This window comes from Chiloscyllium plagiosum, chromosome 11, assembly GCF_004010195.1.
Source record: "Chiloscyllium plagiosum isolate BGI_BamShark_2017 chromosome 11, ASM401019v2, whole genome shotgun sequence".
NCBI classification, from domain to species: Eukaryota; Metazoa; Chordata; class Chondrichthyes; order Orectolobiformes; family Hemiscylliidae; genus Chiloscyllium; species Chiloscyllium plagiosum.
This window is the reverse complement of record NC_057720.1, coordinates 27,455,726-27,480,397: the sequence shown is the minus strand read 5'-3', so window position 1 is coordinate 27,480,397 and position 24,672 is coordinate 27,455,726. Positions and strand designations below refer to the sequence as shown.

Genomic DNA, 24,672 nt, shown 5'->3' with positions numbered 1-24,672 from the left:
ATATGTCAGGTACACCCAGCTGGAATCGAGTGAATCCCTAGAACAGCATAAGGACAGTACGGGTTGGACCAAAGGGTGTGTGTCTGTGCTGTACATCACCAAGACTTTATATTAAATTTCAATATATTCAGTGTTAATTGCATTTCTAAGCCTAAACTCTTACAAAAATGTGTATTAACTGCTGGAATAACTGAAAGATTTTGAAGGAAGCTACAGTATCCTGAAGGTAGTATACTATATGAACGGCACTTCAGATCAAATTTGGGATCAATTTTGACTCTTTAACAAATAGATAATGTATTTGTTGATGATCCAGTCAGTGTAACACTACATTAATGTAGACTTCTTTTGGAATTTTAGACATACTTGGAAAAGTTTAAATCATTGCTGAACACCTTCAACGATGCATTTATCGTTAAAATGAAACATGCATTACATCCTTGGACATATATAAAACATCATTTATAGGCATAGGTAATGCTGAAAAGATCAAAATGAGTAGTCCCACTTAAGCAATCATTCTTTGCTCGTCAAGGGATACTAAGTGCCAGGTATGACAGTGTTTTCCACCATCAATACCTGTCAACAGAATCAAGCATTCTCACATTAAAATCTGGAGGCAGTTTAATGCATCACCAAACTGCTCCAATGACAAGTCTGCCTTTTTCAATTTAAAATCACACAACATCAGGTTATAGTCAAACAGTTTTATGTTATGTTAAATCTGGGACATAATTATGTTAACCTGGGGTTGAGTGATTTGTCCACCCCAGTCCAAGACCAGCACCTCCTCATCATGTTTTTCAAATTATCCAATTGCATCCAAAGTCTGCCAGATTTGTGCCAATGAATACAACGTTTGAGCTGTGAATACAGCAAACTTGAATTTGGCAAACAATGTTCAACTTATTTCATTTAGGATCTTTCTCAGGCAGCAGAGAAAGGCGACTTTCTTCCTTTAACTCTGACTGGACTAAAAATAACATTGTAAAAGTGAAGCAATTGGACGTAATTAACAATAACATTCATCCAAAATCCTTTTTTAATGCCTTGTTCAGCATGAACAGAAAAATAAATAACACTGAAATGTTCAGTATTGTATCCCATAATTAATTAATTTGATATCACTGAAGTACCATTCGGTATTTTTGAAATCTGGGTGCATATGCAGGTAATAACAACACACAAGTGGATGTGTCCAGGCCTCACTACCAGGAAACACTGGGAGCAGAAACTTGCCCACATAAATGAAAAAAGGTTCACTGTTTCACTATGCAGTAAAAATCCCTAATATCAATGTACTAGACTAACATTAACAGCTCATTTCTTTTCACATCCCTGTTTAACACAAAATAAGAAGTTCAATACTTTTATGGTCAGCTCACACTACCATGTTACATTAGGTGTGCAATATCCCACATAAAAGAAATATTTTCACAACCAAATTTCTAAAGAATATACTTCTTTAACCAAAGAATATAATTTGATCCTTTTTTGTTCATTTACAAACACAGCTTGATAAGGGTTACGATGTGAAGATACTGCAATTTCTAAACACATTAGTAATCTCTAGCCATGTCACAAACTTAAATCAACAACCTGCTCTTTGAATTCTGTTAAACTTAATTTACCTTTTATAGTCAAGGGTTTTATAGTTCTATTTAGACTGAAAATAACTTAACAATACAGAAAAAGGCTTGGGTCATTATATGACAGTTCCATCACTACAACTGTCTTTTAAAAATAATTTCGCTATACTTAATTTAAACATGATAACATGTAAAGCACATTAATTCCTTCATTAAAATTCAAATGAGAAATATTTTAGTATGATTTAATGAAATGGATGATTTAATTGAAATAACATTTGATTTTATTAAGAAAGTGCAGTCAATGGATTGAATGGTTCCAGTGCCTAGACTGTTTAATGTCGCCAGGAGACAGAGCAGTAGTGCTTGACCCCAATACAGAAATAAAACAATGTATTACAACATCCTCATAGATTGCATATTCAGTTTAACCAGTAGCCCTTGTGGCTGTTGGCAAAGTGAGGGTCACCCTATAATTTAATAAAACCTGAGCTAAAGTGTAATTGATTCCATGGCATCAGATACAATGTTGTATGCATTTCAAATGTGTGAACAAACCGAGCCAGTAGCTTGTCTAAAGGCATGTGAACACTAGAAAAACTAAATCACTTTGAGCAGCAAGTAAACAATGACAGTCAAAAATAATGATCTATAAGCTTTGAAAATTGGAGAAAGGTGAGATTTGATACAGTTCAAATATCTAATTAAATAGTGTATTAGAATTAACACATCCTTAAAAGAAAATCAACAAAGTCCAAGTAACAATGGAGAAGCAAATGTCTAATGCAGGTTAAAAATATAGCAGAAGCCTCAGTATGACCCGACTAGCTGAGTTGAGGGGGTTAAGAAGTTGGGTGGTGGGGTAGAAGAAGTAAATATTACAACATGACATTACAAACCTCGGCCCTCTGTCTCACTGCACTCTGAAAGTTATCTACTATCCTTTATTCTTTCAAAATTCTATTTTTTCAAAGATTAATCTGCTTCTAAAGTTAAAACTATTGAAACAGATTGTACTTTACCACTGTTGGTAGAAGTATGTCCAATGTTCTAATGACCTGCTGCAAAAAGATCTCCTATTGTTTGTTTGATCATTACTCATTTGTATCTGCTAGTTGGCAGTGAAGACAGTTTTGCCATATTTACAATTTTAGAAATCTGTAATTACTCTGAAAACCTTGATCAACCCTTCTCTTAGCACCCCTGCCTCTTTTTATGAAGATAACCCTGAATTCTGAGAAGTCTCTTTGCTTAAGTTAAAACTCTCATCACCAATTTAGCAATTTTCTTTTGTGTCCCCTCCATAGCCTTGGCATTCCTAGTCACAATATCCTAACTGAGGCCTAATCATTAATTTACAGAGGTTTTGCATAGTCCATTTGCTTTTTGCTTTATGCAGCTTAGTTGTAAAACATGGGATTCAATATTCTTCTTCTGACATGTACATGAACCTTTCCTCTAACTTCTAAAGACTTCCAAATCCAAATCTCGATCTCTTCTTTACTCCAGTCAAAACATGTACTGGATAGTGTAAACTTGCTTTTTACTTTCCCTCCAAAATGATTCACTTCACATTTCTGTACATTAGATTTTACTGTCTTCTGACTTTTCAGTGTATTATTCAAATCTCCTGATTCTGCAGTGTTCCTCACAGTTAATCAAACTTATTTATGTCATAAATTTTATATTTCAACAGATCAAATTACTGAAGAATACTAATGGATCAGTTACATGTTTATTAAAGCAATGGTTCAAACACTGATACTACAGAGCACACCACTGTTTACATCCTTGTGGTTTGGAAAAAAAATTTATCGACCTCCCACCTTTTATTCAATTTATTATCAAGAATATTACACTTCCTTTCCTACTACATCTGAACTTTGTAAAGAACCTGAAATAACAGGGAGAAAAAATGGACACGAAGAGGGAATTTGTCAACAGAAACTTTGGAATTGAGACATGAATTTGGGGCTCAAGGGAAGAGAAATATCTAACTCAGGTTTACAGGTGTAACAATGTGAAGGGTTTAGGGCTAACCTGATTGGAAGTTCAAGTTGGGATAGTTTGAACTGACATGAGTGGGTTCACTTTAAGAGTTAAAAGTTGTATGAATTGGGAAGAGAAAAATATATTTATTGCTTCTCAGAAGAAAGTATAAGAGAAAAAGGGGGAAATTTAAATGCATGAAATAGGCAATAACAGCAATATTGAAACCACAGCCATTAAAAAGTAAATACAGAAACTGATCAGCAAAGTCATGTGAAACTGCTGGATAATTCTGTGAATAGGATTGAAAGATCTTAACTAGAAAGAATCATCACGAAATTTACAATCTTACAATTCACATAGCCACTTAAAAGTTTTCACAACCCTAGTAGATAAAATTAGATCTTCAAGGGGCTATGAGAATTGCTGGACAGGGTGGGGGAATTAAAGTGTGCAAAAAAAATGGAAGTGTCAAATTTAAAATAATACTATCCATAGGGCATGATGTTAAGTCATTCAAAAACTATTCACATACACTGTTAAATCAGGCCCACACATTTCAAATTCAAGAAACTAAAATAAGCCTATCAGCTTCTCATTTAGAGAATCTGCATTTTGATCAGGTGATTGCCATCAGTTTTATCACATTTTGAATGTTTGGAACAGCTAAATTGGTTGATTGTTGAACCATGAAGATGTAAAGCCATAAATCAGGAAATGCATTATTATCATTATATTTTTTAAACTGCTGACTTGTGCCTATTTCAAATTGATTGCAGAATATTCTAGACAAACAAATTCAGAATCTGAAAACATTTCAAGTGATTTTACCTACTTAGTGATGCAAATGGCAGATTATTAGTGTTGACTCTCTTTGAAAACTGTCATTCACCATTATTGAAAGAGGCCAAGTAAGTGTAAGAACATCTTTTACTTAGACTACAAATTTGATTTGTAATTATACGTTGATACAAATTACAGATTTATTTTGAGGTGTCACAAATGATGTGGGAAATTAAGTTATTTTAATTTCAAACTGGTGTGTAAAGTCACCTTACCAATTTTCAAACTTTTCTTTGCAATTAAAATGAACATAAACTGTGATATATAAGTCAATCAAATGAGTATAGCTTGCAAACCAGAGTGTAATATAATTATATTAGCCAATTAGAGTACTGATTTTTTTATGACGCTGTGATTCAAGAACATAGATTTTGCAGCAGTTCTGATAAATACTAACTTTCAGAACCTTAAGGGTCAGTACTCCTGGAGACATTCAATTCCTACACATTAGAACCAGATTCAAGCACAGTTCGAAAATAGAAACATGAGTTCATTAGATTTGATCCAGGTGATCAAGTGGTTCTGACAAATGACCATGTGTGGTTATTTTGTGTTTAAAAAAAGTAGATATAGACACTCGATACACTGAGAAGTTTAAACAGATGAACCATTGGTTTGAGTATGAGAGAAAGGGAAACATGGGCAAAAAGCAAAGTGTTGAGGCCAAGAGAATGCTAGGAAATGAGAACGTTGGAGGAAGGGAGAAATGGAGCGAGGACGATGATTCTGAGCACGTTCAGCATTCTTACCTCTGATTGGTGTACCACCTGGTGAGGTAATTTGAATGCAAATAAGATTAAAGAGAAGCATTAGTACAGGAGAGAAAGAAACAAAAATAGAAAACCAAAAGAAACAGGAAAGAATTAGATTATTATATATAATATATATTTCTTTTTAAGCGATAGAAAAGGCTGATGCAAAGTAACAAATCAGAGCAATTTCTTAGGAAGGTTAGTAAAGCTGTCTTCAGCAGTGCAGCATCCATGTAAGTGCCTGGGCTTGTCCAAGTTCTGGGTTAACAATCAGTCTTCAGCGAGTAAATCACACAGACAGCACAGTGTTGCCAATGTGATATTAGGGTAAAGGTCATTTCATCCTTTTTATTTAAACAACAACATTGCATCAAATTTTAAATTTCTTTCCTGGACAGCAAGTAGGGTGTGTTATTTGCTCATGATTTATTATGTGAGTTTTGTTGTGCTGTGACACACAGCTACATATTAGGCACGGCAAGGGTATGGCTGTTAGTAGAAGAATGGCATGCACCACTGCTTTTACGCATATTGCAGTCTGAACACCAAGCACTTACCAAAGGATTCTGAGAAATTCAACTGAGAGACAGAAAACAGAATTAAATACGACACACCATGCCATGTCAGACTTCTTAAAACTATTGACAGGTAAGGAATTAACATAAGAGCTTGGCAAATATTGTTGCAAAGGGAGCTATGTTGCCAAAGCTTTTCATCTTGCACGTACCAGGACAAACACGAAGACACAAACAAACACAACTTCCCCATGTGGTGCATATAGGTCTAGTCAATATTTGTACTGTATGTTCTTTACCCTTCTTGGCATTTGTTATATTAAGCTGAAGTCTAATAAAGTCTGATGGTTTTGATAATATAGTCATAATACCCCACATTCATTCAATCTATAAAGATCCATGAGGATAGGTTGTTACGAGTTGTAAATTAGAAAATATTTGTAGAGCCTGACAAAATGTTAAAATTTCTAAAAATTGTGAAAAAGATGAATTCGGTGCCACAGCAATAAATAAGAGATTAAAATACACATCAAACCACACAATAAAGAATTCACAGCTTACAGCAATTCCTACTGATGAGGAGACATTTCTTCTCAGAAGGTCATTAATGATTGGAGTTCTCTTTCAAGGAAAATAGTAGAGGCTGGTTGATCTACTCAAGGCTGAGTTAGATTTTTTGATGATCAACAGACCCAAGGGTTTTGGGAGACAGGCAGGAAAATGGAATTCAGGGACAGAATTTTCCTTTTCTGAAGAAAGTCAGTTTTCTAGTGTGAGTGCATTCTTCTCGGGTCATTATATATTCATTAATGGGTAAAACACTAAATTTTATAGGGTATTTTAGATTTCAACATTCAAGAGCCATTTTTCAAAAATAATCTGACAGCATTTCACAATCTAGGAACATTATTTAAACTCCGTTCATTCACCTCACCTACCCCTGCAGATCTCAATAACAAGGCAGCAACACAGTTTAGTGATGCCTCCCTAGAGATTCTCCTAAAGCTGTTCAGAAAAGAAGAGTACTTTTTTCCCTATGAGTAGCAACTACAGACCATCCAGAATAACAAAAGTAGCCTGGAAGTGTGTGATTGATGAGGTCAGCACGCATGGATGGGCCAAGAGAACCTGGCTCCAATGATACATGGGAACGAATGACCTATTGCACTGTGTGTGTATACCACTGTCTATTGAATGCTTCATTTTCCTATGAGTATGAGTTAGCATTATAAAGTTGCCACTGCAGAGTACTGCCACACAGGAGATTGGGTGCCAAGCATCTTCATCAGATGCTTCATGTGCAATTAATGCCTGTTACTTCATTACAGCTACCAGTGCTGCCAGTATTGGCATCACAGTATTATTGCCTCTCATTCATCCGCCAAGGTTTACACTTAAAATGCAAAAGGAACTCAGCAACTCACACACTATCAGATCACTAACCTCACATGTAGGAGAAGGTTCACATTTAATCGCTTTTCATCAAAGGATTGCATGGGACAACAGCAACTTCAAAAAGTTGCCTTTAATTCCACCCTTTTTTTGACTTTATACTTGCTTGCCTCCGTGGTCCAAAGATGCCAGCATCAGCCAGTGTGGCTGCCTCACTTGGTCAGATTTGTTGGTTCAGTCAGACTTCACCCCTAACGCTGTAAGCATTTAACAACAATAACAACAATCCAAATGGCATATGACTAAGACTTCTCTCATAAGCTGATCAGCATGGAGAGGTTCATCCCTTGTACTGTAAGCGTTTGCTAAAAGAATTGCCATGGGTTATACCTGAAACGTTGACTTCTCCACCTCCTGATGCAGCCTGGTTTTCTGTGTTCTTTCAGCCTCCTGCTTTTCTACCTTGTTTATGAAGGAGCAAAGTAAATGAAGCTTGTGCTTACTGAAGCTTTCAGAAAGTTTACCTCACCAAGTACATGATATATACATTTGTGAACAAACATGGAGACTCTCAGGTTAAACCACCACCAAACATTTCTTTCTAAAGAGAAAGTAGGACTATGGTGACTTTACCTTTTACCATTATGAATGCAAAATGGGTTCCCTAAGATGACCTACCTTAAAGGTACTGAGAACTTAACAGCAAAATTTTAATTGTGTCACAAAACTGAATTTTTGCCTCCTGCCCAATTAATATCCCTTCTCCACTATTCAGTTAGCTCTGGGCAGGCCCAGTAAATTCGACCCATGGCCACAATGGGTCAGCCATGATCATATTGGAGTGAAGAGCAACCTCATGAGGCTGAATTGCCTACTTGTACTCTTAATGCTCTTAATGCCGAAGTTCAAACAATCACAACAAGTTCTACTACAGGGACAAAAGGTACTGCCTGGTAGGCAAGTTGACTGTGAATGGTGGAGGTATTGCCAGGGAGAAAACAATCTTTTCTCCAGTAGTAAACATTATTGTGACCGTTTGAAATATGTCGTTCTTACATTTGTCCTGATGAGTGCACGATGAAAAGTTGTGGCAACATCTTTCTTTTCAGTCATAACAAAATTCTGTACTACCAAGCAAAGGTTGGTGAATGTTTATCTACTGCTTGAAAAAAAAATGTGACTCAGGATACACCTGTGAGAATCAAGTTGGCACACAGAATAACCGAGAAACTCTTTTGTTAAAACATGTGGTATATGAATTAACAAAATATCATAAAAGCTTGTGCCAAGGAATAATGAAATGGGCCAAATTTCTGCAGGCCAATTAGCTGAAAAGAGATTTTAATAGAATTAAGTGAAGTAAACAGATCAACATCTTACTTGTAGTAATTAAAATTCAGATCACGATTCATCAATCGCTAACTTACCCTCCCCTAATTTGCAAAATGTTTTAAAATACATCATCATCTGCACATAGAATGACTCTCTGTAAAAGAAAATCCATTGTCTCGTTTTGAAGATCATTCTATCATTGGACAGATTAAGCATTATTTTAAAAACTCAGAACTTTCTATGCCCTATACTGGTAACTTCTTTTAAGAGAATACAATGTCCCATTATATTCATTCCCTTCTCTGTCTGAAGCAACAATCAGGAGAAAGGGGGAAATTAGGCAGATTTCCACTGCTACACAATGTAGACACAGAATAAATTAAGAATTGGTTGGAGACAAGCAATGTTACCATAGTTAACAACTTACCAATATTCACTGTCTAGATTCCCACATGAAGAATGGCCAATTAATAGAATACTTAAGAAAAGCCCATGCTATCAGAATTTAACATAAAGTATATTCTAAAATTACACAGATCATCAACAATAATGCAGCACCCAGTGAATGGATTTATTTGAAGATCCAATAATGGGTACATCCACCAACTTGAGAAATAGCATTTCATCTGAGTCAAGCCTTTGTTTTTCTTTTAACCAGACCGAGCTACAATAATCAAAACCAACCCTTGATAAAGGCAAAAATCATATTTTAAACCATCTATTATATTTTAGATGCTTGTATATTTATTTCAGTCCCTGTTATGCTGTTTTGGTTTTATAATTTATTGAAATTTACCCAATAGTTGAATGGATAATTGCATGGCATGGTATGTCACAAAGCCACAAAGAAATTCAAAGTGATGCCAGGTTCCAATCCCAGTCCATATTGTTTTACTTGCACTCACCTGAGGTTTCATTTCAAGTGCTAAAACTGGGTTTAGCATCTCTGAGTTAGAAAACAGAGAAGTTAAGTCATAGTTCTCTTTTTAGTGAGAGAACTGCGATCATAACGAATTTTCATGTTTATTTTCCTGCTGTTGATCATATTAATAGCTACTGATAAAGATTATCAATATTAAGAGGATTTGGGTTCTTGGTTTACGGTTTGCTCAGTTTTGGACAGCTCATTTAAAAGTCAAATTTGTACATATCCTCCAATGAACCCTGCTGAATTCAGCCCATATAAAATCAGGATCAGGTATAGCTGTGAGTTCTCACGCACAAAACAGCTGACAAATACAGTCTCTCACACTTCAATGTGAGCTCTCACAATATTTGTCAGCTATTCAAGTATTGCTAGGTAGCAATTTGCAAGTCCACCTCTACATCAGTTGGTATTGTTATTGTCAGCCTTGCCCCTTTTCTGTTCACAAGGACAGCCAGTGAAATAAAAATATAGAACTGAAAAACTTCCAATCAACATCTTGGAAGGAAAGGGAAAGAAAACATCAAAAATCAAATTTATATGTGTCCCAATCTGACTTTGTGTCTTGCTCTCTTATATCCACCTTTCTTTGTTCAGCTTCTCTCCTTTTATTTTTGTTTGTTTACTTTTTCAGTTATTATGCCTCCATTCCTTTCTCATTCTACTGCCATATTCTATTGAACCATAAATATACGAAAAAATGTATGTGCTTCAACCAGCTGCAGGAGCTGTACTATTTGTTCTTAATGACCTTGGTGACTTTGCTAGGTTTGAAAGGAAACATTTTAATTGAGTTCATAAGATATTACAATGATATAATAAAGTGGTTTTTAGGTGAATCACAAATATGGACTAATACAAATATTGTTATTTGTATACATGGTTAAAAGTGGCTGAAAACAATAAAAGGTTTAAAGATTAGTAGCTGCAGACAAAAAGGCATGAATTTTTAAATAAGAATTCATGTAATTATAACACGAGTGAAAAACAAATGCTTGAAGGCCTCTTCAAGTGGGTAGAATTATTAGAGTTCAAGTGTATAGAAACGTTATCTTTCCTTTAGTTTACCTTCTATTACCTTCTATGACCAATGCATTTGTATTAAATCACCAAGTGACCTCAGCATTTCAGCAGACAACATAATTAATGTAGGTAATATAGGAAGAACTTCACACTAACAACATCCTTACTGAATTACACCTGATGCAAAACAAGATACAGTAATAGTGCTTCTCAAATTATTTTCCAAAACGACTGCATCTTAACCCACCACCACTTTCTCAAGGGTAAGAAGGGATCAGAACAAGGACTGGCCATGTGACCCATGCCCACACCCCCCATTAACAAATGTTTTAAAAAATATTGAAAATGAACATACTCCCAGACATCCGGAAAATGAAAACAACAATAGAACAACACAGCATACAGTATATTATTATTACGTTTTCACAATATAGATCAACATTCAGTAATACATCATATAAATATGAACATTTGTGTTTTAAAGTAGTCTATAAAATAATTTATAATTGCATATACTTAGGCAGGCATTAACCATCCTTTTGCAGTACATTGTGACATAATCTTATGGAAGCCCCTCTAATCTTCAACCTTATACAATTACATATACACCTCTCTTTTGAACCCACCTCACCTATAGTCCCTCAGCAGCTCCTCTTACCCAACACAGTTTCACTCATTCATTCCCTCCTCCTTCATGTGTACACTCATTGCATCCCACCCCATTCAGTCACTCACATATTCTCCTTTCCAACTCAAATCCCCATTCATGGTCTTCCACCACCCATTACACAACCTTTCCCCCCCTCCCCAGTTATGATCACACACTCATCCCCTCTTTGTTTTGTGTCCTCTTCATGACCTGGACTTCTCATCCTTCTCCAAACTTGATTCCTCATGTTTGTTGCTGCCCCTGCTGTCAGTGGGTGCCTGCAGCAGTGCATATGCAACGCCAGGGAAGGATAATATGCCTCCTTGGTGAATAGAAGCTCAGTTACCTGCAGGGTTCAGACCCCACAGTGGGCTGTGGAAGTGCCACCTCTTCTATCACTAGACAGTCAGGGAATTGTGAAATCCTGAACAAGCCAAGTCAGGGATGCCACAAAGTGACAATAGATGCGGAGGGTGGAATGTGGTTGAGATCACAACCAGTTGGACACTTCCCTCCTGAGAACACAGACAGAGCCTGGAGCCGAGTTAGATTTGACTGGGGCTAAGTCATTGCATTGATCAGATTTGACAAGAAGATCCACCCATCTTGCACCAGCATCAACAATAGGGGTTGGGCGGGGGCAACCAAGAATGAAGGAGCACTACAGGCAGCACATGGAAGCAATAACTACTGGGTGCAGAGCATTGCATCTGAATCACAAAGTTAGTCAAAGGCAGGTGAGAAATGGAAACGGATTAAAGAGAGAGTAGTTAAGTGATAGTGCCCCGGACCAAGCGAAGATTGGGAACAATAATATAAAAAGATGGAATTCCATGATTCAGAAGTCAAAATTTCACAAAAGGCTAAATGTCCTCATCCCAGTTCATACATTTCCCAGTGTTGAAAAGTGTGCGTATGGATGTTTGAGACAGAAGGTTATCATGAGCAAGATTTAAAAAGGTTAGGTTGATCACAATACTAGAAATAGCAAAACTATGCAGTATATTCATCCACATCTTGGTCACAAACCTTGTATTCTTAAATATTGCAATGTTGGTAGGAAATCTGCATAATTATAAGTAACTTAATGTTAATTATTAGACGAACAAAAAATATTAAAATTATTTAATGTTTGCATGCTTATCAGGTAATTCCAGGCATTTTAGATAGCTGTCATCTCTGGCATAGAGTAATAGCAACTATATCAGGTCCAAAAGACAACTCAATTATTCTCACAAAAAGCCAATGTTTTTCAAAAGTTTAAGATATTGCATCTCAGTATCTCATTACTAATGCCTATGTTTGTTCTGATAAAAACAGACTGTGCAGATTCAGCAATTATGCTTTAAAATTCAAATGTTCTATCCTGTTTGCAACCTTTTAATTTGTGTTTCAAAACCAAATGGCTGCACCAACTGACAGCAGCCAGCCACTGTATTCAGAGGGCATAAAATTAAACAAATAAATGTCTAAACTACATCTGTTTATGCCACCTTTTATGCCATTGCTGAATTTTGATACTTTTCTTCATGGAAGTCAATTTCTTTGAAGTTAGGATTCCTATATGAAATATGAAGGTGAAATCTTTAAGGGAGAGGGTGAGTGGCAAGAGAGAAAAACTGCATCATGGTAGAGTCCCATCAGCTGCAAATAATTGGGACCTATCTATTAAAGTGGTGGAGGAATTTTCTTATAGTGCAGTGGTAGTATCCCTACCTCTGACCAGAAAGTCCAGGTTCAATCCCATTTGCTCCAGACAGGTGTTAATAACAACTCTGAACAGGGTGATTAAAAAAAAGTTTTAAAAAATTACTAGTGGTGGGGAAATGTCACCACGTGAACAAAAAATATTTGCTAACTCCATCATTCAATCACAGTTCAACTATAAGCTTCCATTAATATCAAGTATGCAGGAGTGCAAGGAAGGAAGCAATAAACTCAGAAGTGGGGAGGAAGGGAAGTACAATGACCAATTAGAAGCAAAGCTGCAGGTTAACATCTGTGGGGGTGGATTCAATTGCATTGAAAACTATTTTAAAAATGAAAAGGAGGGGTTATTAAAGTCTCCAGCACACAAAATAGGACAGAGTGTTTGGAAAGGGTTGGGAATCAAACCTCAAACACACTGGACAAATGAATAACAACGAGAAGAGGGATGATCAACACAGGACTGATGGTATTGTATCTGAATGCACACAATATACAAAATAAGGTAAATGAGATTGTGGCACAGATCAAGATTGGCAGGAATGATATGGTGGACATCACGGAGATGTGCTGCAAGGGCATCAGGACTGAGAGCTAAATATCCAAGGATATATATCCTATTGAAAAGACAGGCAGGTGGACAGAGAGGGTGCAGTTGCCTTGTCAGTAAAAAAATGAAATTAAATCAATAGCAATAAACAACGTAGGGTCAAATGATGTAGAATTTGTGTGGGTAGAGTTGAGGAACTGCAAAAGTATGAAAACCATAATGGGAGTTATCTGCAGGCCTCCAACGTGTTGTCAGGATATGGGCATAAGATACACTAAGAGCAAGGTTACAGTGATCGTGGGGGATTTCAATATGCAGGTGGACTGGGAAAAGCAATTTGGTAGAGGATCCCAAGAAAAGGAATTTGTGGAATATCTACAAGATGGCTTTTTGGAGCAGCTTGAGGTGGAGCCCAGTAGGGAACAGTCAATTCTGGATTTAGTGTTGTGCACAGAGGCAGACTTGATAAGGGAGCTTAGTGTGAAAGAACCCTTTGGAGGCAGTGACCATAATGTAACAGAATTTACTCTGCAATTTGAAAGGGAGAAGATGGAATCAGATGTAATGATATTTCAGTTGAATAAAGGCAACTACAGAGACATGAGAGAGGAGCTGGGTAGAAATGACTGGGAGAGGAGCCTAGTAGGAAAGACAGTGGAACAGCAAAAATTCATGCCAAGGAAGAAGAAACAAACTAAAGGGAGAATGAGGCAACCACGGCTGACCAGGGAAGTCAGAGACAGCATAAAAGCAAAAGAGAAAGCATATAATGTGGCAAAGGGAAGTGGGAAGCCTACAAAGAGCAACAGAGGACAACGAAGAAAGAAATAAGGAAGGAGAAGATTAAATATGAGGGTAAGCTAGCCAGTAATATTAGGAAAGATTGCAAAAGTTTCTTTAGATATATAAAGGGCAAAAGAAAGGCAAAAGTAGACATTGGGCTGTGGGAAAATAATGCTGAAGAAGTAGTAATGGGGAACAAAGAAATTGCTCCGGAACTGAATAAGCACTTTGCGTCAGTCTTCACAGTGGAACATATGAGCAACATTCCAAAAATTCAAGAGATTCAGAGGGCAGAGATAAGTACAGTGGCCATCACCAAGGAGAAGGTGCTAGAAAATCTGTAATATCTGAAAATGGATAAATCACCAACAATCTAGAATTCTGAAGGAGATAGATGAAGAAAGTGGAGGCTTCAGTAGTATCTTTTAGGTATCACTGGAGTTGGGAAGGGTCCCAGAGGACAGGAAAATGTAACCTCTCTGTTAAAGAAAATGTAACCTCTCTGTTTAAGAAGGGAGCACGGTGGCACAGTGGTTAGCACTACTGCCTCACAGCGCCAGAGACCCGGGTTCATTTCCCGCCTCAGGCGACTGACTGTGTGGAGTTTGCACGTTCTCCTCGTGTCTGCGTGGGTTTCCTCTGGGTGCTCCGGTTTCCTCCCACAGTCCAAAGATGTGCAGGTCAGGTGAATTGGCCATGCTAAATTGCCCGTAGTGTTAGGTAAGGGGTACATGTAGGGGTATGGGTGGGTTGCGCTTCGGCGGGGCGGTGTGGAAGGGCCGAAGGGCCTGTTTCCACACTGTAAGTAATCTAAAAAAAAGAGAAATTTATAGGCCGATTAGCATGACCTCAATCGTTGGTAAGATTTTGGAGTCCATTGTAAAGGATGATATTTCTGAATACTTAGAAGTGCATTGTAAAATAGGGCAAAGTCAGCATGTTTCATCAAGGGGAGTCATGCCTGACAAATCTGTTAGAATTCTTTGAAGAATTAATGAGCAGCTTAGACCAAGGAGAGCTAATGGATGTTATCTATTTGGACTTCCAGAAGGCCTGTGTTAAAGTGTGCAGAGGAGGCTGCTGAGTAAGACTGGAGCATGTGGTGTTAGAGGCCAGACACTAGCATGGATAGAAGATTGGCTGTCTAGCAGAAGGCAAAGAGTGGGAATAAAAGGGTCCTTCTCAGGACGGCAGCTGGTGACAAGCGGTACTCCACCAGGGCCAGTGTTGGAACCACAACTTTTCACTTTATACATTATTGATCTTGATGAAGGAACTGAGGGCATTCTGACTAAGTTTGTAGATGATACAAAGATAGGTGGAGGGCAAGTAGTATGGAGGAAGCAGGGAGGCTGCAGATAGATTTAGACAGGTTAGAAGAGTGGGCAAATAAGTGCAGATGAAGTTCAACATGGGAAAGTGTGGGTCAATTTAGTAAGAAGAATAGAGGCATGGACTGTTTTCTAAATGGGGAGAAAATTCAGAAATCAGAAGTGCAAAGGGACTTGGGAGTCCTAGTCCAGTTTTCTCTTATGGCAAACTTGCAGACTGAGTCAGTATTTAGGAAGGCAAATACAATGTTGTCATTCATCTTGAGAGAACTAGAATATAAAAGCTGGAGTGCACTTCTAAGGCTTTTTAAGGCTCCAGTCAGATCACATTTAGAGTATTTGAGCAATTTTGGGCCCTTAGCTCAGGAACGGTATATTGGCCCTGGAGCAAGTCCAGAGGAGGTTCACGAGGATGATCCCAGAAATTAAAGTCTTAACACATGACAAATGTTTGAGGACTCTGGGACTATACTTGATGGAGTTCAGAAGGATTAGGGGAGATCTGACTGAAACTTACAGAACACTGAACAGCCTGGACATGGTAGCTGACATCATGGTAGCTGACAAACCAATACACTTAAACAGCAGCCAGTGAACTTGAAAGACCCTATACAGACAACAAGCAAAATGAACATCATTTACAAAATACCTTGCAAGGACTGTAAAAAATACTACATTGGACAAACAGGCAGAAAACTAGCCACCAGGATACATGAACGTCAACTAGCCACAAAAAGACATGACCTACTATCACTAGTCTCCTTACATGTAGACAAAGATGGACACCAGTTTGATTGGGACAACACATCCATCCTAGGCCAAGCCAGAGAGAGGCACACACAAGAATTCCTAAGACCATGGTATTCCAACCAGAACTCTATCAACAAATACATCAATTTGGACCCCGTCCACCATCCTCTGAGAAAAAGAACTGGAAATAATATCACCAAACACCCAAAGAAACCTAAACACATAAATAGAAAGCAGGACATAACACAAGAGCTTCACCAGAGGCTCACTGATGATGTTACCTAGTATGGTGACGAAACGACTGAAACCAAACTTTGCACCTCAGCGAGCAAATTCACATCCAAATTTCTAAGGGTTTTGTGAGCACAAAACATGAGATGCTGTAGTCCATCAGCATCAGCAGAATGTATTTCTTCATGATCAGTAACCTAATGGCCAAGTACATCCCTCACTCTGCCATCACAACATTGATTCAATGTAGAATGCAACTGAGTATACCTGGAGGCAGAGGCATATTTAAAAATCAACCTAGTGATGCTAGTGATGACTGACTACATACATGCTAAACATGCAAAACAACATACATGCTAAAGTAACTTGCTATAGACAGTGCTAAGTGTTCCCAGGGTGGTGATATCAAATCTCTACAGTCTTGCCACACCCAACGTGAAGTGTACTAAAAAACTAAACTATGCTTGGTACAGCAGGACCCCATGAATAGCCCTATTCTTAATTTATCAGAGTCGAAGACAAAAGATGGAGATAACACATTCTACTAATATAGAGTTGAACTTCCTGTATAGCTAAGCTGAAAGTGGTGGTGGAGTAAGAAGGGTTTAACATATAAAACATGACAAATAAAGAATATTCAATCCAAGAGAGGTGTAGCCTTAGGAGGCTAGGCTTTTGATGCCTGTGTTGAAGGGGGAATTTGTAATCAATGGACAATTCGGGCCAGAGAAGGTTTGTAGTGGAGGTCACAAAAAAAGCAGAAATTGCTGGAAAGCTCAGCAGATCTCGCAGGATTTGTGAAGAGAAATCTGAGTTAGCATTTCGGGTTCAGTAATCCTTCCTCAGGACTGGCCACCGGGCCCGAAACATTAACTGATTTCTTTTCACAGATGCTGCCAAACCTGCTGAGCTTTTCCAGCAATTTCGTTTCTGATTTACAGTATCTGCAGTTCTTTCAATTTTTGTAGTGGAGATCTCCTGGGGTCAGTACTGAGACTGTTGCTTTTCCTGATACATATTAATGATATCAATCTTGGTGTGCAGTGAAAAATTGCAAAGTTTACAGGTGATGCGAAACTTGAAGAATTGTGAACAGTAAGGAGGACAGTGTGGAATTCCACAAGGTCATTGACAAGTTAGTGGAGTGAACAGATAGGTGGAAGATGAGAGGTTTAATGCAGAAACATGTGAGGTGAAGCATTTTGGCAGGCAGAACATTGAAAGAAAACAGAAAGTGGGGGTACAATGCCTAAACGGGTGCAGGAATAGAGGAACCTGGGTGTATATGTCCACAGATCATTGAAGGTGGCAGGACGGGTGGAGAAAACAGTTAATAAAGCATAGAGTACAAGAGCAAGGAGGTGATGATGAACTTATAAAAGATATTTGTTCGACCTCAGACAAGTACAGTGTACACCTGTAGGCACCGTATTATAAGAAAGATGTTAAAGTATTGGGATGGGTACAGAAATGAGTTACAAGAATAGTTCTAGGAATGAGAAACTTCAGTTATGGGGATAGACTGAACAAATTGGGACTGTTCTTGGGGAAAAGACAGCTAAGAGGTCATCTAATTGAGGTTTTCGAAATCATAAGCGGGCCAGATAGAGTAGGTAGGGAGAAGCTGTTTCCACGTGTAAAAGGAACAAGAATGAGAAACACATGGATTAATAGTGATGTATAAAAGAAGCAAGACTGATGTGAGAAAAAAGTTTTTCATACAGTGAGTATTTAGGATATGGAATGCCATACCTGGAAATGTAGTGGAGGCAAGTTCAACTGAGGTATTCAAGAGGGCATTGTCTGATTATTTGAATAGAAATAGTGTGCAAGGTTTTGGGTAAAGGTCAAGAGATTGGGCACGAGCTATTGATGCTCATTTGAACAGCTGGTGCTGACATAATGGGCCAAATGGGCTCTTTCTATGCCGTGATAATTCTGTGATTCTGAATTGGCAATTTGAAGAGTCAATCTTGCAGGAAGTAAGCGGATAGCCTGAACAATATGAACACTAAGCAAATTTTTCAAATGCTCAAATTAAGAAATAAATCTTCCAATGTTAGATAATTATGCAGCGAAAGCTAAGAAAGATAAAAATTGCACTTACATTGTCTGGTGTAGTCTAAATTCTACCAAGTATTGGGAAGGATAAAGAGGAACAGATTTGAAAGGGGATTACAGAAATATGCAAGGGTAAAGTGTAGTTATAATAGGTGATATTAATTTTCTAAATATAAACTAGACAATAACAGAATAAAGTGTAGAGAGGAGTAAGAGTTCCTAGAATAATGTTCAGGAACAATTTTCCAGTCAAAGCGAAATGAGGACCTGCTGGACCTGGTCCTTGGGACAGGGGTGGTCAAATAGGTCAAGTGTCAAAGAGGAACATCTAGTGGACAGTGTTCATTATAACATATTTAATCTGACAATGGGAAAGGACAAACAACAATCAACAATTAACTAAGGTAAAGCCAACTTAATTGGGTTGAGAATGGATTTGGACTGAATACATTCTAATCAAAGGCTGGTAGAAAACAACAGTTGAATAGTGGGCTGCCTTAAAAGAGATAGTTTGGGTGCAGTCAAACTATATTTCCTCAAAAGGTCATAATTTTTCAGTATTCTTAGAATGGAGGGTTATGCCAGATGACATGAGAATTGGGAATCATATAAAATTCTTCCAAAAAGGGGATAAAGGTGAGCCCATTAACTACATGCCGGTCAATTTAATTTCAGTTGTGGGGAACTTTGCTTGAAACAATAGCTCAGGGACAAATTAAAGTCAGCATGGATTTCTTAAGGGAAATTTGGGCTTAACTGACTTGCTGGAGTTTTTTAAAAAGGTTAATAGAAAGGGTTGATCAGGGTCAGACCATCACGTAATATAAAGTCAGAAGTCCACAACACGTGATTATAAGAAAAGAGGTTAATTTGAAATCACAAGCTTTCAGAACACTGCTTCATCTGACAAAGGAGCAGCGCTTCGAAAGCTTGTGACTTCAAATAAACCTGTTGGATTATAACCTGCTGTCGTGTGACTTCTGACTTTGTCCACCCCAGTTCAACAACGGCACCTCTACATCATGATCATGTAATATGGTATTGATAGACTCTAAAAAGGAATTTGATCCAAGCCACATAACAGACTTTAGGAAAGTTACAGCTCATGAAATAAAAGGGAAGTATCAACACTGATACAATGTTCTTATGTCATATGAAAGAGTAATTGGTTCAACTGGACCAGTATTCATGAGAGTTTACAAGAATGAGAGAGGTTGCGTAAAATTTTAAAAGGGCTGGACAGTCTAGATGCAGGGAGGATAACTTCTCTGGTTGAGGAGTCTAGAAACAGGATCATAGTCTTTGGATATGAGGCAGGCCATTGAGGTCAGAGATGAGGAAAACAATTTTCACTGAAAGGGTTGTGAACCTGTGGAATTTTCTACCACAGAAGCTGTGGAGGCCAAATCTCTGAATAAACTGAAGAAGGAAATAAGTAAAATTTTAGATTTTAAGGGTACCAAGTAGCATGGGGGAAAAAATGGGATAAAGGATGAACCATGAACATTTTTAATGATGGAAAGGCTCGAAGAGCTGAATGGCTTACTCCTGCTCCTAATTTCTTTGTTTCTATGTTTACAAAGTAAGCTGAGATACAGGAGACAGAAAATTGTTGTTAGTGAATACTTTGTGGGCTGGAGGAAAGACTGTAGTGATGTATCCCGCAAGTCAATGTTGGGATCCTTGCCTTTCCTGATTTATATACAGAACTTGGTAGACAGAACACAATTTCAAAGTTGCTAGACAATATGAAACTTGAATGCATTATAAACTGTGAGCAGGCTGGTGCAGAAATTTAAAATGACATAAATAAGGGCATATCACTTGCCCTTCACTCCTCCTTAGAACATCTTGACACCAAGAATAGCTATGTAAGAATCCTACTCATTGACTACAGATCAGTCTTCAACACAATTATCCCCTTGAGACTAATTACTAAACTTAGTGATATCAGACTAAGCCCCACTCTCTGCAACTGGATCCTCAGTTTCCTGACCCACAGGCCACAATTAGTGAAGACCAAGGACAATATTTCATCCTCACTAACACTCAACACTGGAGCCCCCCAGGGGTGTGTATTCAGCCCCCTACTTTACTCACTGTATACCCATGACTACATTGCTAAATACTAGACTATTGCCACTTACAGGGTCGCTGACAACACCACCATAGTCAGTCGAATCTCAGATGGCGACAAAATAGACTACAAACGTGAGGTGGAAGACCTGGAAAAATGGTGCACTCAGAACAACCTAGCTCTCAATGCCAGCAAAACCAAGGCACTTATTAATGACTTTCGGTGGGATGTTACTCATGTCCCCTTAACATTAACAGCACAGAGTGGAATGAGTAGAGAGTGTCAAGTTCCTGGGAGTGGTCATCAACAACAAACTTTCTTGGACTCTTCATGTGGACGCACTGGTTACAAAGGCCCAACAATATCTCTTCTTCCTCAGGCTGCTGAGAAAATTTGGTATGATGGTGAATACCCTTGCCAACTTTTATAGGTACACCATCTAGAGCATTCTGAGTGGATGCATCACTACCTAGTATGGCAACTGTACCATTCAAGACTGGCATTTACAGAAAGTGGTGAACTCGGCCCGGACAATCACAAAGGCCAACCTCCCCTCTATAGAATCCATCTACCAAGCCCATTGTCAAAGAAAGGCCACCAGCATTCTCAAAGATCCATCCCACCCTGACAATGCTTTTCTCCAACCTCTACCATTGGGGAGAAGGTACAGCAGCCTGAACACACGCACCAGCCGGTTTCAAAACAGTTTCTACCCTACTGTTATTAGAATACTGAATGGACTCACAAACTCTTAGCATTTGCCTGTACCTGTATTTTGGTTTTTGCTGCTGTTTATCTATTATTTACTTATCTACCCAACTTAACTCTGTGATCTGCATGTGTTGCTTGCAAGACAAAGCTTTTCACGCTTTTCACTGTGCCTCAGTACACATGACAATAAATTCAATTCAATTCAATTCAGTTCAAGTTGATGGAATGGGCAGATAGGTGTCAAATGAAGTTAAATGCAGAGAAGGGTGAAGTGATTCATTTTCTTCAGAAGAACATGCAAAGGCATTATAAAATAAAGGGTAAAACTGTGAAGGAAACATTGGAACAGATGGACCTGCTAATAATCATTTAGCAGGAGCAAATTACTGCAGAATCTGAACTCGGAAAACAAAAAATTCTGGAGATGACAGCGGGTAAGGCAGCATCCATGGACAGAAAGCAAGCTAATGTTTTGAGTCTAGATGAATTATTTAGCAGGGTCCAGCAGGGATGCCTGAGATCAAATGGAACTAGGTAACAGATAACAAGCTTTCTTGGACTCTTCACGTGGACGTACTGGTTACAAAGGCCCAAAGGGATTAAGGGATAATCAGGTGAAGACTAGGTGTCTACATTATAGGGAACATGGGTTCTTGCGGCACAGTGATAGTGTTCATGGCCTATCATAGAGGGGTCTTCATCACATTTCCGAAAAGGTTGATTAAAAAATACATACATGGCAAACAGTGAAGGTGATTGGAGTTTTGTGATCTACAATTTGAAATAAAACTCTGACTAGAAAAGTGTATGCTCAGATTCTATCCAGCCAGTCTTTTAATCTCTGGTGTTTAACATTGGTTGTAAATGTAAAGCTGACAGGTAGACTGACAGGGCACTTAATAAAGAAAATAGTATCATAAGGTTTACTGATAGAAGCACAGAGTACAAAAGCTGGAAGTTACACTGAACATAGACAAGGCGCCACTTCAGCCTCAGCTGGAATGCTGCATCCACTTCTTTGGTCTGCATTTCAGGAAGGATGTGAAGGAATTGGAAAGAAATCAGAAAAGATTTGTAAGATTGGTTTAAAGGATTAGATACCGCATTTATGATTTATTCAGATATGTTGCATGGAGGAAGTTAGGACTAGTTTCCTTGGAGAGGAGATTACAGAGAAGACATCTGATAAAGCCTTTCAAAATCATGAGGAGTCTATAATGTTGATAAAGAAAAACTCATGACAGGATTGTTCCCACTCATGACAGGATTGAGAACAAGAGGACACAGATGGAAAGCACCTGGCACAAGTACCAAAAACAATTCAAGGTGTTGGATTGTGGGGGAGTTCAGCAATGATAATGCTGTTGAACATCAAGTGAAGATTAGTAGATTCCCTTTTGGTGTAATGGTCATTGTCTAGCACTTGTGTAGCGTGAATGTCACTTGCTACTTATCAAGAACAAGGCCTAATGTCCAGATCTTGCTGTATATGGACGGAGATTGCTTCAGTATCTGAGGAGTCATGAATGATACTGAACACTTGTGTAATCACCAGTGAACATTCCTGTCTCTGACCTTCTGCTGGAATGAAGGTATTTGATGAAGGAACTGAAAACAGCTGCATCTCCTGGTAAAGGCACTTCTTCTGAACTCCCAGTCTAATTTCTTGGTGTTTCTGTCACATTGATACTTTCCAGTTTTCCTCTTCCCCACAAATTAAAATAATTGTCATTTAATAGAAGTATTACAATAGAAATAGCATTGCATTTCCAGTCACCATTTGTAAAAGCACAGAACGATCTTTCTCGAAGACTGTGAGGTCTTTCAGAGTTGAGGTTTGAACAGCATAGCTTGGCAATAGGAAACAGGTCAGCTCTTTGCAATAAATGTAGTTGTTAAATGCTTGGGTCGGGCAATGCTTCATGTTGATTGATAAGCAAGCCCGGCTCATGAATGGACTCTATCATTAGAACTAAGACACATTCCATTCTAGATATACTTAGTCTAAAATTCTGAATGTTAAGCTGCATGGTTTTAGTTGATTCATAATATTTACACCCATGTACAGCTGGTTCATGAGAAGGGTGGTCTCCCAAGGAATTGGCTCTGCCAATATGAACTTAAACACTCCTCATTTTGGAAGAAATATGAAAATACTCCTACAGGAAGGGAACATATCCTCCAAATTAAGCACACATTTCTGAATGTCTTCCACAGAAAGGTCAAAAACAGTGATGAATTTCTTCTTGTATCAACTGCACTTCCACAAAGTATGTAGTAAGTATATACACTCATCACTCTTTAAGTTTCCTACCATTCTTTATGATGAAGCTGTTTTGGGGAAATATGATAAGGCAACAAGTTATTGGATTAGCAGGTCTCAATTCTCAGTGTCAAAATTCAATTAAGTCAGTACTGATTACCACCTTGCATCAGCAACAGATTAGGCAAATAAGACTCAACCATACTTCTCCATTGCTTCGAGAAATTTCATGGGAAATGTTTCAGCTCTGCTCACTTCAAATAGAAAAAGAATGAAATGATGGTGTCACTGGATAGACCTTAATGGGCTACCTGGTAAACCAGCCAAGTGTGTGGACTGCTAAAATGGCCAAAACTAATTACTTAAAAATCAGCAGCCATTTGCACAGCTATATTAAATGCGACAAATAAATAATGCTCAACATCAGATATTTAGCTTTGCACCAAAACACCAACCTTAACATAAGCAAACTGATCAATAAATAGCTGTTAGGAAACATCTCACCTGATCTGAGTTGCTTAATTCGCCCATTGCTGTTGCTGGTGTCCACTGGCAAGAAGTCCTTAAACCATGTGATTTCAGGATCTGGGTTTCCACTGGCAGCACAGAGCATTGTAGCTGTGCGAGTCCGTTCCACCACTTTCAGCTGTGGGCCCATGTCAATGGTGGGGAATCCATGAGGCAGCTGTTCTTCTGTTAAAACACAAGGGGTAAACAGCATTATGGTTAACGTTTAAAAATTTTTGTAATGTTACATTTGCACTATTCTATACATTTTGGATAGAAATATTGTCACCACTTGGGCTCCAATGTCTCCTCCTTTTCTCTCACCTTTGTTTTTCCCCTTACAAATAATTAGCCCCAACCTCCAATAGCTATCAGTACTCCACCTGCTTCCTTCTTATTGCCCTTCTGACACCTGAGGCTTGAAAGCATATTGGGTAAACTGGCAACTATACAAAATGCTTTTCTGAGACAAATCTTAAAAATGCATCAATGGTCCCATCCTTGACCTCAATAAAATAGCTACTCCCATCCAAATTTGCTCACTGATGTCAAAGGGACACAGATTAGAGTGCATCTAGAAGACAAAACAGGTATCCATTATGAGATATGCCCTGTCATTTTAAACCCCATTAGGCCTCAATCTCCTCGATTTAAAACTCCTACTACTCCAAGATTATTCTGGATAGCAAGGA

At 38.2% G+C, this 24,672-nt stretch overlaps 1 protein-coding gene across 25 annotated transcripts in view; it reads right to left on the bottom strand.

Annotated features, from left to right (window-relative positions):
* Window positions 1-24,672, bottom strand: part of LOC122554240 (receptor-type tyrosine-protein phosphatase F-like) — a 465,745-nt gene that overhangs the window by 199,295 nt on the left and 241,778 nt on the right. For 13 of the 25 annotated variants that reach the window (XM_043698932.1, XM_043698931.1, XM_043698941.1 and 10 more), the window contains 2 exons: window positions 23,978-24,166; window positions 5,171-5,188 (listed from right to left, as the gene is read on the bottom strand). In XM_043698932.1, coding sequence (XP_043554867.1) covers window positions 5,171-5,188; window positions 23,978-24,166 — 207 coding nt within the window. The remainder of the gene's footprint in view (window positions 1-5,170; window positions 5,189-23,977; window positions 24,167-24,672) is intronic. The other 12 variants (XM_043698936.1, XM_043698957.1, XM_043698940.1 and 9 more) reach the window with 1 other exon arrangement.